The sequence below is a fragment of the Tiliqua scincoides genome, chromosome 2 (genome assembly GCF_035046505.1).
Source record: "Tiliqua scincoides isolate rTilSci1 chromosome 2, rTilSci1.hap2, whole genome shotgun sequence".
Classification (NCBI taxonomy): domain Eukaryota; kingdom Metazoa; phylum Chordata; class Lepidosauria; order Squamata; family Scincidae; genus Tiliqua; species Tiliqua scincoides.
Window position 1 is genome coordinate 152,685,093 of NC_089822.1, and position 13,097 is coordinate 152,698,189.

At 46.6% G+C, this 13,097-nt stretch overlaps 1 protein-coding gene across 1 annotated transcript; it reads left to right on the forward strand.

Moving 5' to 3' along the window:
- The first annotated feature begins 272 nt into the window (after nt 1-272).
- Nucleotides 273-9,145, forward strand: GCGR (glucagon receptor). The gene is made up of 13 exons (XM_066616201.1): nt 273-326; nt 411-507; nt 1,398-1,505; nt 1,788-1,918; nt 2,094-2,191; nt 3,221-3,374; nt 4,258-4,417; nt 6,062-6,122; nt 6,338-6,407; nt 7,118-7,206; nt 7,560-7,698; nt 7,822-7,863; nt 8,852-9,145. Exons 1-13 carry the CDS (start codon nt 273-275, stop codon nt 9,143-9,145), a joined length of 1,497 nt encoding a protein of 498 aa, XP_066472298.1.
- Nucleotides 9,146-13,097: the final 3,952 nt, after the last annotated feature.

Below are 13,097 nucleotides of genomic sequence, written 5' to 3' on the forward strand. Positions count from 1 at the left end.
CTCCTAGAAGGTCCCTGTCAGTCTGTGATTTGCTGGCACCGAACAGGTTACCTGGATGTCACCCAGCGAGGCCCCACTCAGCCTGCGTCATCAGCCTCGGTGACCAGACACTGGAGCCGAGGACCCGCAGAAGTACAGCACGAAGTCTGCCAGCCAAACGTGCCCCTTTGTTCTTCTTTAGCAGGTTTCCTGCTGATCCAGCCCTAGGACATTCTCTGGGAAGCTAGCAGCTCTGGGAGCCTCCCAATGCGGTTGTGCAGTCCTCCAGAGGGATGTCCCAGCCACGCCTCCTTGCCGTCTTGCTGATGCTAGTGTTATGCCTCCAGGTAAGGCCTGGCCCACTCCACTGCCACCTGTCCCATGTTTGATCCCCACAAGCCAGCCTTTCTCTCTGCTGTCTTTGTCCTCAGGGGCCCTCAGGTCAGACCACAGACGTCCTCTATGAGAACTGGAAAGCTTATAGCAAAGAGTGCTTCCACAACATGAGCCTGATGCCACCACCTACTGGTGAGACAAGTGCCCCCTGGAGGCTGGATAGGGATTGAGGACATTATGGGTGAGGGAGGGTGAGAGACATTTGCTGCTCTGAGGAGGATGGATCTTAAAGAATTGTGCTGCCCAGCAGTTTTCCTTGGTAGTTGGCTTGTTTGTTTAAGCTCAAGCTCACTGCTAGGCAATGAGGGACAAAGTGTATGCTGGGACCCTGCACACTGGTGCATGCCTAAGGCTGTGGAAAGTGTCACAGCTTGGGATAATCTGAAGGAGCAAAGGACCTACTGGCAGCACTTCTGGAGTGGTGGCCATGTTAGCCTGTTGCACAGTAAACAAGGAGTCTTGTAGCAATTTCCAAGACTAGCAGATTTATGTCAGCAAAGCTTTCATGGATCAGTGCTCACCTCATCAGATGCAGTACTGAGTACCAGGGGAGAGAGTGTCATGTACATCCTCCTATGAAAATGAGCGGGGACGATTTCCCTCTCTTCTGGGAGAAGCAGCATGACAGTATTTTCAGGGCAGTGAATCCCAGAGGATTGATGTGATGAATGTCAGTGGCTGGGTGGGTATGTGCACATGCACGTGTGTAAATCTGAAAGCAGAACCCACAAATGTGTACCAAGGAGAAAGTCTGCTGGAGGATCCCCTTGATCAAGCATCTGAGAGTTACTGACTGAAGGAAAGTGTTGTCCAACGCAATCTTATGTATGTTTATTCAGAAGTAAATCCCAGTATGTTCATTGGGGCTTATTCTCAGTCACGGTAAGCCTAGAATAGCAGTCTTAATCATGGAACGAGTGCAGAAAGTGGGAAGTATGGACAAACTCCTCTCCACTTGCAGATACCCTACTGTGACTTCCACCATGTGTGCATATTGTGAGCTCCCTTCTCTCTTTTGGCAGAGCTGGTTTGCAATCGAACCTTTGACAACTACTCGTGCTGGCCTGATGCACAGCCCAACACCACTGCCAAAGTTTTCTGCCCCTGGTACCTGCCCTGGTATGATCAAGGTATTTGCAGGTGAAGATTGGGGGTGGGACATGTATTCTTAGCAGGGGAAACAGGAAGGAAGCAGACAGGATGGGTTCAAGCAGTGAGAAGGGGAGTTGGCAAGGAGGGGATTAGGCAAATATGCTAGGGGGTGAGTTGGGGGGGAGCCAAAGGGAGTGCAGGGAGATAGGAGAGCAGATAAACTCAGAGAAGGCAATGACAAATGTGCAAGAAGTAGAGCAAGCATGTCTACTGGAGGAAGCAGGGCCCAGTCATCCTAACCATCCTTTCCCCCTCTCCAGTGAAACATGGCTATGTATTCCAGAAATGTGGCCCAGATGGGCAGTGGGTGACAGATCCCAATAGGAAGTCATTGCGTGATGCCCACCAGTGTGTGAACAACCAGACCCACTTGGAACAGGTGAGCATGAATGTGTAAGTGAATGCAGGGCCGCAAGGACACACCCTCCCCTTACCTCCATTTATACTGTGAGAGGTTTGACCTTTGTCCTCCATGTGCAGCCAAGTCTTGGCAACAGGCATGGAGGATCAGGATTAAGTAAATCTCGCAGTTCTCAAAACATCACTTTTCCTTTCTCTCTTTCCAGGAGAGCATCTACAGCAGCTTCAAGGTGATGTACACCGTTGGCTATTCAGTGTCACTCTGTGCTCTCATCCTTGCCTTGGCTGTGCTGCTAGGCTTCAGGTGACTTTGAAATGGAATGGAGGGGGTGATTGAGGTCCTTGTCATTGGGGAGAGGCATCTTTTCAGGGCAACTGGTAGCCATAGAACAATTACTAAAATTAGTGACAACCTATAGTGTGTGGTTGTGTGAGTGAACAGAGATGAATTATATGCACTGAGGTTTAAATGGGCTTTATGACAACTTGGGATTCATTCCACTGGATTTTTTTTTTCTTTTAGAACTCCAGATGAATGATGGGGTTTTGGCAGTTGCTCCATGGGGAAGATCCATAGGGATCCCAAACCACATGACAGATTCAGAATGTAGTCACATTAAGATTATGGTCCCAAATCAGTTTATCACTTTTCAAAAAACCACCAGACTGGGAATGCCCAAGTGCCAGCTGTGGCCAGGAGAGACTTTGCCCAGCTTTGGCTGGTGCGCCAGCTGTGGCCATACCTGCCTCAGTCAGATCTGGCCACAGTAGTCCGTGCCATGGTGACATCAAGATTAGAGTATTGTAATATGCTCTGCATGGGGCTGCCCTTGAAGACAAACTGGAAGTTGCAGCTAGTGCAGATTGTGGCAACTCGTGGTTGCTGGAGGTCAGTGGTTTGACTCTGTCGGGCCACTGCTTTGGCAGCTGCACTGGCTGCTGGTTCATTTCCAGGCACAGTTTAAGGTGGTAAACTGGTAAACATCATTCCCGTAATGGAGAAAAAACCCAGTCATATGAATCCATTGTCTACCTATGGAGGTGGAATGCATGCCATTTTATGTCTGGGCTGAGAATATATGATTGCGTCTGTTGGAAGGAAGCCTAGATTCTTCCACTAGTGAGGGACCCCCATCACCATCTTTACTTCTCTGTGAATAACGCCACAACAGGAGAATAAATTTTGGGGGAGTATTAGTGTGGAGTGGGAACACAGAGCAGGGAGTTGATAGTGCTGGTGGAGACTGGGATAGCGGTGCAGGGAGTGGGTAGAGGCACTGCATGGGGCCAGGCTCATGGGACAGGCATTCCTGACTGGCTCCCTGCCCTCCAGCAAACTGCACTGCGTGCGCAACTATATCCACATGAACCTCTTCGCCTCCTTCATCCTGAAGGGCATCTCGGTGCTTGTCGTCGACGCTCTGCTCAAGACCCGCTTCAGTGAGAAGATAGATAACTACAGCATGGACCTCTGGCTAACTGATGAGGTGATTCTTTGACACATGGTTTTTTTCACATTCCCCGCTCCCCTTCCCCCTCCCAGTTTCCTAAGGTGGCAGGGAACCACACTGACTTTCTTCTCCAGGCCACACACCCAAATACAGATTTCATGGATCTGTGCAACTTAGGCTGCAATCCTAACCACACTTTCCTGAGAATAAGCCCCATTGGACAAAATAGGACTTACTTCTAAGTAGACCTGGTTAGGATTGTGCCCTTAGTTATATGCAGGGCCAGGGCCAGCCCCAGCCACATCACCAGTAAGTAACCAGTGGCAGCCAAAACTCTTAAGGACAATTCCACTTGTGAGGCTTTTGTCTAAATGGACTCGTGCCTTGAATGTAAACCTGATGACAATGTGCACACAGCTGTTCTGCTGAATGCCAGGATTCACTGACAGCACATGGCATTTGGGAGTATCTTATATGCAAATTATCAGAGGCTGACATTTTACAGCTGGTCTCAGGGTTAAGTCCTGCCTGGTACTAAGCCCCTGACATCACCCCCAAGAAAGCAGCCATCAAAGCATACTCTAGAAACCTTTTCATTCACTAGTAGATATGGGAATCCCCCCAGCTGCACACGCTCATCAGGTAGCATGAATCAGCCACAAGATGGAGAATGAGATCAACGGCATGGCCAGGTGCTGAATCTTATGAAACCCACCCTAGGAGGTGGTCTCTCCCCTTCTGTACAGGAGGTCTTTTCAAATAAAGCACCACGCAGACCATCCAGGGGAGTGATGCCTCTTGAAGTAACTCAATCACATCCCTCCATGATCAAGTTACTCCCCCAGGCCCTCGAGAAAGGCACAGCTTCTTGCCAGAAATGCTTTCCTGGCATTTCCACTGACCCGTTTGCATTCCCCAGGCGGCAGCAGGATGCCGGGCAGCCACTGTGTTCATGCAGTACAGCATTGTGGCCAACTACTGCTGGTTGCTGGTGGAAGGGATCTACCTGCACAACCTGCTTGCGCTGGCCTTCTTCTCTGAGCACAGCTACTTCACCCACTACCTCTTCATTGGCTGGGGTGAGTATATGCCTGCCCAGGCACTGAACGTGATGACTTTTGCTTGAACAGAAGGAGCTAGTGGGCTTCACCAGTGGCCAACCCTTGACTCTCAGCACTAAGGACTGTGGCAGTGCACAATGCACCATTGGTGGGCAGTGGCAGTGCCATGGGGGCCCAGAGGAGTGCTTTCCCCAGGGGCTCCAGGAGCCTGGCAAAAGCTCTGATTGTTATCCCCGTATTACCGCTGGGAGGCCAAGTCTGAGAGTGACCAGCTTGCCTAAATTCATGGAAGAGGCAAGATGCAAGCCAGGGAAGTCATGATTTGCGACTCAACCTCTGAACCACTGCATTACCGTTGCTCAGGTACACCCACCCATATTTATTTCACCTGGAGAAAAATAAAGGGCACTACATCTTCAAAGACTCCAAACTAGAATCACTGAACTCAGTAACAACATCTATTGATGCATATTTTCTCTTGGCATAACCTGATGCAGTATGGAAGGCAGCGGAACCAGTCTGGTCCACCTCGTGCCTTCCATTTGAACGTTACATTTGACCCAGCATTTGGGAACATCAATCAGGTGCTACAGGGCAGGTCCTTTGGCCAGGCTAACCATTACAGGAATCACATAGCTGCCTCTGACAGCAGTACTCCTGCTCTCCTCTCTGCATCTTCCCAGTGACGCTGAGTAGAAGAGGGAATCAAATCCACTTATTTTATTGCTACTTGAAGGGGGGCAGGGAAAATTTTGAGTGCAGTGACATGTCATGCATCTTGTTTACTAGACGTGACTGGGGATACATGTGAAGGAGTCATTGCTGCTCTTGGCAGCAGCCACACTTTCTTCATGATCCCTCACAGTTTGACTCTTAAGGACATGTGCATCTCCTCATGGACCTGCGTGGTGTATTCGCAGCTATGACTGCATACAAATTATTGTTGTTCAGAGAATTTATTTTCCACATTCTATACTGTCCTTCCTTCAAGGAGCTCAAGGTGGTGTACATGGTTCCTTCCTTTTGTCTTCACCTGTGAGATAGGTTAGGCTGAGAGAGTCATCCAGGGAGCTTCATGGCTGAGTGAGGATTTGAACCTGGATCTTCCAGGTCTAAGTCCAACACCAGAACCACTACACTTTCCTGGCTCTGAAGGCAATATGATTGTATCAGTGCTGCTTTTAGTACAGAGGTTCATTTTTCAAGATGATAACAAGTTTAGCCAAGATAACAACAGGTTTTTGAAGTGCTATTAAAATCTGCAACATATTTGACAGAGGAAATGAACAGTTGTGCTGCAGAAAATGATGGTTCTGTCACAGTATCTTCAAGTCCCTGAAAAATTGTCTATACACAGTGTTAGAATTCGGAAGCCTACTCTCACATTTTGTCCTGTTTCAGAGCATGTTTAAGGAGACCAAGATGCTTTCCTGTTTTATATTGAACATGCCTGTATGTGCCCCTAGCTTCTTGTTACCTAATAAATAACTATATACGGACCATTCAGGTCTTGCTGAGCAGCTCTGGCTCCTTCCTCCAAAGCCTTGCTAATGTAAGCTGAGACTGAAGTGATAAGAGTGAAGTGATTCCTCACTGATTAGATCTGTGCCTGTAACAGAGAAGCAGCTATGTCTCACGTAATTCTGTTTTCTCTCTTCCCAGGGGCTCCCGTTTTCTTTGTGGTGCCGTGGGTGGTGGTGAAATTTCTTTATGAAAATATTCAGTAAGTACAAAGCAATGTAGCAGGACAACATGGCCAGTGCACAAACTGGCTGTAGGCCTCTCCATAGACCCTCAGTTAAAAGGCATTACGGCAGGTGATACCCACTTGAACTCTGGAGATGTGGGCAGAGCACATGCGGGGGAGCATGCTGTGCAAGGAGTGGGGACACGTGTGCTTGGTTAGACTTGCTTTTCACACGCCTTTGTTTCCCAAAGATGCTGGAGCACCAACAACAACATGGGTTTCTGGTGGATCCTGCGTTTGCCTGTGTTCCTGGCCATCTTGGTGAGTACTATTTATTCCTTCTTTGCTTAGCCCTCCTGAGCCCCAAAGTCCATTCAGTTTCTCCCAACTGCAGCTGCCTTGCTTAGAAAGAACTCTCCCATTCTTGGAGCTAACCTTATTGCAGAACCTCAAGAAAACCGATTGTAGCCAACGTAGATTCCTCAGGAACAGTGACTGTACCCCTATACATTCCAAGGGTAACACCATTTTCCTGCCTCCAGGCTCTTCTGTACGTTATTCTAAAAAAAATGAATATGGGGTGAGGGGTTCATTTGACTTTGTTTTAAGTACAAAAGAAATCTGAACCCCACTCTGCGCATTCACTTTATCTCGACTTAATAATAAACAACAAAATTATTACTACTGAACTATTACTAATAAAATAAATATTATTTATATAGCACTTTCCCCATATGCTCCAGTCCCTTCATATATGTACATTATTCGCATACATACCAGTGGCCCAACAAATGGTCAGGGAACATTTCATTCTAGAACTACAGAATCCTTCTATAGCCAAGTATGTGTGGATGTGTTCAGTGTCTGGATAAGAGATCATTGGAAGTCCCATGTAAGTCACTGTGGGCCTAGAAAGAGGCTAGAGTGGTGCCCCAGAATTCACTAGATCTTCACCATCCACCTCCGTTTACGCACCTCCTGCAGTGTTGTCCTCTCCTCTCCCACTCATCCTTACTGTTGCTCTCTTTCAGATCAACTTCTTCATTTTCATCCGCATTATTAAGATCTTGGTCTCCAAACTCTGTGCTCACCAGATGCGCTCCACCGACTACAAATTCCGGTACTGACCATTGCCCTTACAGTACCATGACTCCCCTGGGATGGGAATGCTCCACTCCACCCTGCACACCACCACTGCCCATGGCATCCTGGCCTTCATAGGTTAGGAGGATCTCTGCAATCAGCTCAACCACAGCCAGGATTTGTTGTGCCTTGTACTGTATATTGATTTATGAGTCTCTGAAGTGACCATCTATATGTGGTAACTATGTGTCCCTTAGATTCTTTGTCCTCTTGTCCCATAACCCCTGTGTATCTCCATTGGGTAGAGATCCCATAAGAGATTCTGATTGGCTGCTGAGTGATGGTGCCTTTTCATTCTGATGAGGTCTAATTAGCTGATGCTCCATTTAGGCTGGCCAAGTCAACACTGACGCTTATCCCGTTGCTGGGCATCCACGAGGTGGTTTTTGCTTTTGTCACCGATGAGCATGCCCAGGGCACACTGCGCTATGTCAAGCTCTTCTTTGATCTCTTCCTTGGCTCCTTCCAGGTAAGACACAGGAATCCCATAGTTTCTTAGGTTCTTTCAGGACCACAACAGAGCACAGCATCATTTTTTTTTCCTGATTACAGACAAAACTGCCTTTTTTAATTGACTCCTCTCTTTCACTAGGGGATGCTGGTGGCCATTCTCTACTGCTTTGTGAACAAGGAGGTGAGTGTGCAGGAGAGATACAAGATGCAGGCTGCTGCACAGAGGGCTGAACTGTGGGGCCTGTATTCATCTGATAGGTGTTGCAGGCACAGCTGGATCTTGATGTCCATGCACAGCATGTATAGTCTCCCTGCAAATAGCATCAGAGCTGTATGGTCAAGCTTAATTCACTAGTAGGAAACTTTGCAATGATAGGAACAGTCAGGGCTACAACTCATCTCATGTGTGACAATTGCTCATGTAAGTAGAAGGGGCTAAACTGAGTTCACCTTCCTTTGTATAGCTATTGCTACAGTTGGAGTTGCCTGATATCAGACACATTTATTTACTTTCTCGCTTGCTTAATTTATTTATAGTCTTTTTTCCATCATAGAATTAATGAGGCTCCCAGGCAACCCCTTGGCCAGGCACTGACCAGATCTAAACCTGTTTAGGTCCAGTAAGGTGGCCGCACTGTGTGTCCTCAGACCTTGTGGTACACGAAAACATATGTATTTAAAGCTCAGAAGTTGTTTCTTACAATGAAAATAAAATAAGCTTTGGGAGAGGACAATTTTTATGAGAGAAACGGGGGGTGGGAGGGAAGAGGTGGTGTTTAACCCTTTCCCTACCTTTCACTTTTCTGTTGTAACTGCCCCCTTCCAGCTGCATTTTCCCTCACAGGCTTCCAGTATTTCATACAAGCTCTGCAGATTTGTCCATGCTGCTGATTTTGAAACCTGGGGAAAGGAAGGGAATGTGGCTAGGGGAGAGGGAAGTTGCAGTCAAAAAATGGCAGGTGGGAAAAGGTTTATATATTCACCCCACAACTGCAAGTCACTCCCTTACAAAGCTGCAAATCAGCACAAGAAGCAAGTAGCAGAGTTGAAATAAAGATGCCTGTAACATCAAGTGTTGGCCTTTAGAAGATGAACCGAGAGAAGGCCCTGGCTAAATTCGCCATACATGTGGGATTGTTACAGATGTTTCTGTTGGGTTATTGCTGCAGGTGCAGTCAGAGCTCATGAAGAAGTGGACGCACTGGAAGCTTGGCCAAGATATAGAAGAGGAGTACAAGCACACCTACAGCCACATATCCAACGCCCGCAACAAAGGCACCAGCACCTGCGAGAAGCACAAACTGGTTGGCAACTACCTCAATGGGCTGGGCCACAGCCAAGCAACCATACATACCAGCACACAATACCTAGAGAGGACAGCCTGCAGTGCCAGTGAGAACCTGGCTGCAGGTGAGCGCCCTCATTGCTATGAGTTCCCTGACACAGCTGAGAGCAACTTCTAAAGCTGGTTTATACACCTGCCCCACTGTATGGGTCCTGCCTGTGGAGCAAAGAAAACAGCTGCCAGCCCAAGACCCGGACTTGGCACTATGGAGTGGGGCTTGTGACTGGAAATGATGCCCTCTGCCAAGGTGCCTGAAGTCGACAGGCCTGTGCAATTTCTTTTCAGTGTTTGGGACATGCGTGAGAGACTCTATGAGACTAGCTGCCTCATCTGCTAGCATGCACCATTCTCCATGTGTGAGTTCCAGTGTACATGAGCAGAACTGAGCAGGAGTGCTAACAATCTGGTCTTGGGAGCACGCCAAAGGAGGAGATGGTGCAGAACAAGCTTTGGTTAGGAAGGGATTGTGTACCAGCTCTAGGGGCTCTGAGCGTTCATATGCTTTATAGACTTATCAGTGCTAATCAGGTTTCCAGTGCTTATAATTACAGAGAAAAAGCTGACAATGCAGCAGCAGTTCTTATGAAGACTGGAAAACAGAGAGGGTCTGTGCAATTTTTTTCTTCTGGTCACAGGACAGATCATATTCAGAGCTCTCAACCATGCCTAAGTGGCTACCATTCGCCCCCTCCAGAATTTGTGAACACAAATTTGCCCCCCTCCAAAATATAAGTCCCAGAGCAAATTTTGCCTTAAAATATGCACAGTTACACATCATTGTCCAATCAGCTGGTATTCCAGTGGCAGTGCTCTCCAATTTCGAATGTGTGCTCTCTGAAGATCAAACTAGATATGATATCAGGGCTGGCCCAATCTCCTGGTGCCTGAGGCAGCGCACCAAATAGTACATCCCTTTCCTAGGTGGAACACCAGCAGCAGTCTCCACTGCTCCTCCTCCAGCTCCTCCTGGAACAGGAGAGAAAAACAGAGCCTACCACTCTCCTCTCCACACCTCCCTCTCCAAGGAGTGGGAGGAGAAAGTGCTGCAGAGGAAGCGCCCCCTGCTACCTGCAGCAGCTGCTCGGTCAGCCCTGTGGCCCTTGGGAGCTTCATGACTGGAATTCTGTCTTTAGGTAGCTGGCAGAAGAGGGGGAATGGCCTATGGGGGGAAGTGCCTAATCCTTTTTCTCCACACCCTGATCCAAATTCCCACCCACCCACCCCCGTAGTTGCTATTAGCCATGCAGAGGAAAATGGGTGGAAACAAAATTGTGCCTATTACATTTTACCCTCTGCAGCTTCACAGGGGTGGTTTAAATCAGGAAATTAGCAAGGGGTTAAAAAAATCCCTCCCCCATATTATGGATCGAAACCAGTCCCTCTGCTCTATGGCTGCTTTTGGAAAACAATGGAACTCTCTCATCACCATCAAATCTAGTCTGGCTTCAAATGCAAGTGTTCCAGATTCTCTATTGCATGGATGAAAGTGCAACAAACAGGCTTGGTGGGCATGCCTCTTCAAGGGGGCACTGAGGGTCAGGTAGCCTACAGACCTTGAAAGTGGGCTTAGATGCAGGAAACACTGCCCACAGAGCTTAGGGGAAAAAAAGTGGTATAACCATATTGAGTGCATGTGGAAGTGACAATGCTTGCTCAGATGAGAGGCATCATTGGCCATCAACCGTGTATGTGACTGTATCACTGTGGACATGTTTGCTCCTCTTGTTTCTTTCTTGGGTGACTCTTTGAATCCATGTGCATGGACAATTCATGCTCTGAGGGTCACCTCTGTGTATATATGTCTGTCAGTATCAATGTGCTGGGACCCAGATACCTCAATAAACTGTGCTGTGTGTTCTGGCAAATGGGACTTGGTGCCTCCTGCTCCAATAAGAGGCTTATCCTAGCTAGGGCCTGAGCTACCCTTCACTCCCCCAACATAGACAGGAACAGGTGTCCCATGCCATCCTTAGCCTTCAGAAATGTTAACCTTCCCAAGGAGGCAGCATAGCAACTTTAAATTAGAACTGTTTCCACAAGCAGGTAGTTGTAACCCCTCTGTTATGTCACCTCTCCCAGAATCTGCAGCCCCAAACAGGCGCAACAAACTCCATAGGCCCTATGTGAGAGTTTAGACAACAGCATCTTCAAACAGCAAGCACTGACAGTTTTTTCCTCAGGAAGCTGCACTCTTCCACCCCTCTGCCCAAGAAAAGAAATTCCCTAGCCCCAAGACTTTTTAGAAAAATTATCAGCACATGCACAAAATACATGGCTTCTGAACCTGCACAGCCATAAACTGTTCATTCACGCACAACTTAGTGGTGTGCACTAGCAGAGCGTCTACTGGAGTACATGATGGCCAGACAGCGTGAAACCGTACTTTGGTGCATGCACACAGGACACCTCCATGAAAGAAGTGCAGGTAGCACAGTCAGCAAGTACCCTCTATTCTCCTTCCCACTCCCCAACAACATCTTCAAACACAAGGAGATGTTAGCCTAACACTGGCATTGGGAGGAAGCAAAGTCATTCAACCATGGTAGGTAGTAAGGGGGTTGATCTTCATTCCCCTGAAGGGGTGGTAAGCAGCTCTCACTCTCTGGGGACATACCAGCTGTGGGGAGCCTCTACCATGTCTCTTCAAATTAGGACAGGGGGCTTTTTCCATACTTTGTTGGAGGCATGTGTGTCTGTGTTTTGACCAACCTTAAATTATTCCTACCTTCAAGACCTGCACACCCTATTTTCTCCCCATTCCTGATCCCATCACACTTGCTTCTTCACCTCCCCAGTCCCCATCCCCTCTTCACCATGTACCTCTTTTTTGTGCATAGTATGTTTTTCTGCTATGGACTATGTATCTGACCCCCTGCAAGTCGCTGTCTTTCTGCCTTTGTTCCTCATCTATAAGCAGGGCTCTACTATAAGTTGAGACTGTGTGTCATGTTTCATATTTACAAATAATTATTTTATCATTATTTTCTGCTACACCTCAATGGCCTAGGCTGGCAAGTCACATTTAATTTCAATTTCTCATCACTAAAGTCACATTTAATTTCAATTTCATTAATTGAAATTAATTTAATTAATTATTAATTCAATGGCCTAGACAGGCAAGTCACATTTAATTTCAATTTCTCATCAGTAAAGTAACATTTAATTTCAATTTCATTAATTGAAATTTCATTAATTGAAATTAATTTAATTAATAATTAATTAAATATTGAAATTAATTTCAATAAATTTCATTAATTGAAATTGAAATTCAGTTTCATTAATTTCAATTTCATTTAATTTCACATTTAATTTCAATTTCTCATCAGTAAATGAAACCAAAAGAGTGACCTCATGGGGAGGGGGTCACTTTTCACACAATAAATATTGGGGGGGCAGCTTTTTTCTTGTGATAGCATGGCACTCTTTACTAAACTGATCTGGAAAGGGTGTTAAGAAAAGGGAAGCAAAAGAAAGGTTGAAATAGTAGGGAATTACAGTGTGATCCAAATACAGCTGATTTAACTTTGGGAAATCTAAATTCCAGTCCTAATCTAAATCTAAATTTGGGAAATCTAAATTCCAGCTCTGCCCTGGATTCACTGTGTAGCCTTGGCCATGTCACTTTTTCTCCACTTCAGTTCCTCAACTGCACATGGGAATAGCTGGAGTCCACCTCAGGGCTGGTTTGCAAGGAAAAAATGATGAAGAGTGGAGGAGCATGAAAAAACATAGGTCAATCCAGTATTCAGAGTATGAAACTGGTTGATTTGAGGAAAAGGGTTCTTCTACAGCTGTCAAGGTACATTTGTAGGGTTAAAGACCATTTAGATTGACTGACCTGTAGGAAGACCCAGCTTCTGAAGTAATCATTGCAAAGAGACTGAGGGTTGCTGGAGTAAATGAATTGTAGTTGCTGAATTGGAGTAAATTTCTTTTCTAGAAATGCTTTCATATTTTGGGGAACAGTATGAACACTTCTACAAAAATGAAGAGAGGAGGATTTTTAACACAGTTTGATGCTTGAAGCATTTTTAGAAAAAAGGAAAAACAAAACGTGAGGGTGAGACAAA

Bases quoted from the DNA above. Each gene is read 5' to 3' on its own strand.
- GCGR (XM_066616201.1), top strand. From the start codon at position 273: ATGTCCCAGCCACGCCTCCTTGCCGTCTTGCTGATGCTAGTGTTATGC. The intron at 2,192-3,220 runs GTGACTTTGAAA...CCTGCCCTCCAG, and splicing joins GCTGTGCTGCTAGGCTTCAG to CAAACTGCACTGCGTGCGCA. The intron at 4,418-6,061 runs GTGAGTATATGC...CTCTCTTCCCAG, and splicing joins CTACCTCTTCATTGGCTGGG to GGGCTCCCGTTTTCTTTGTG.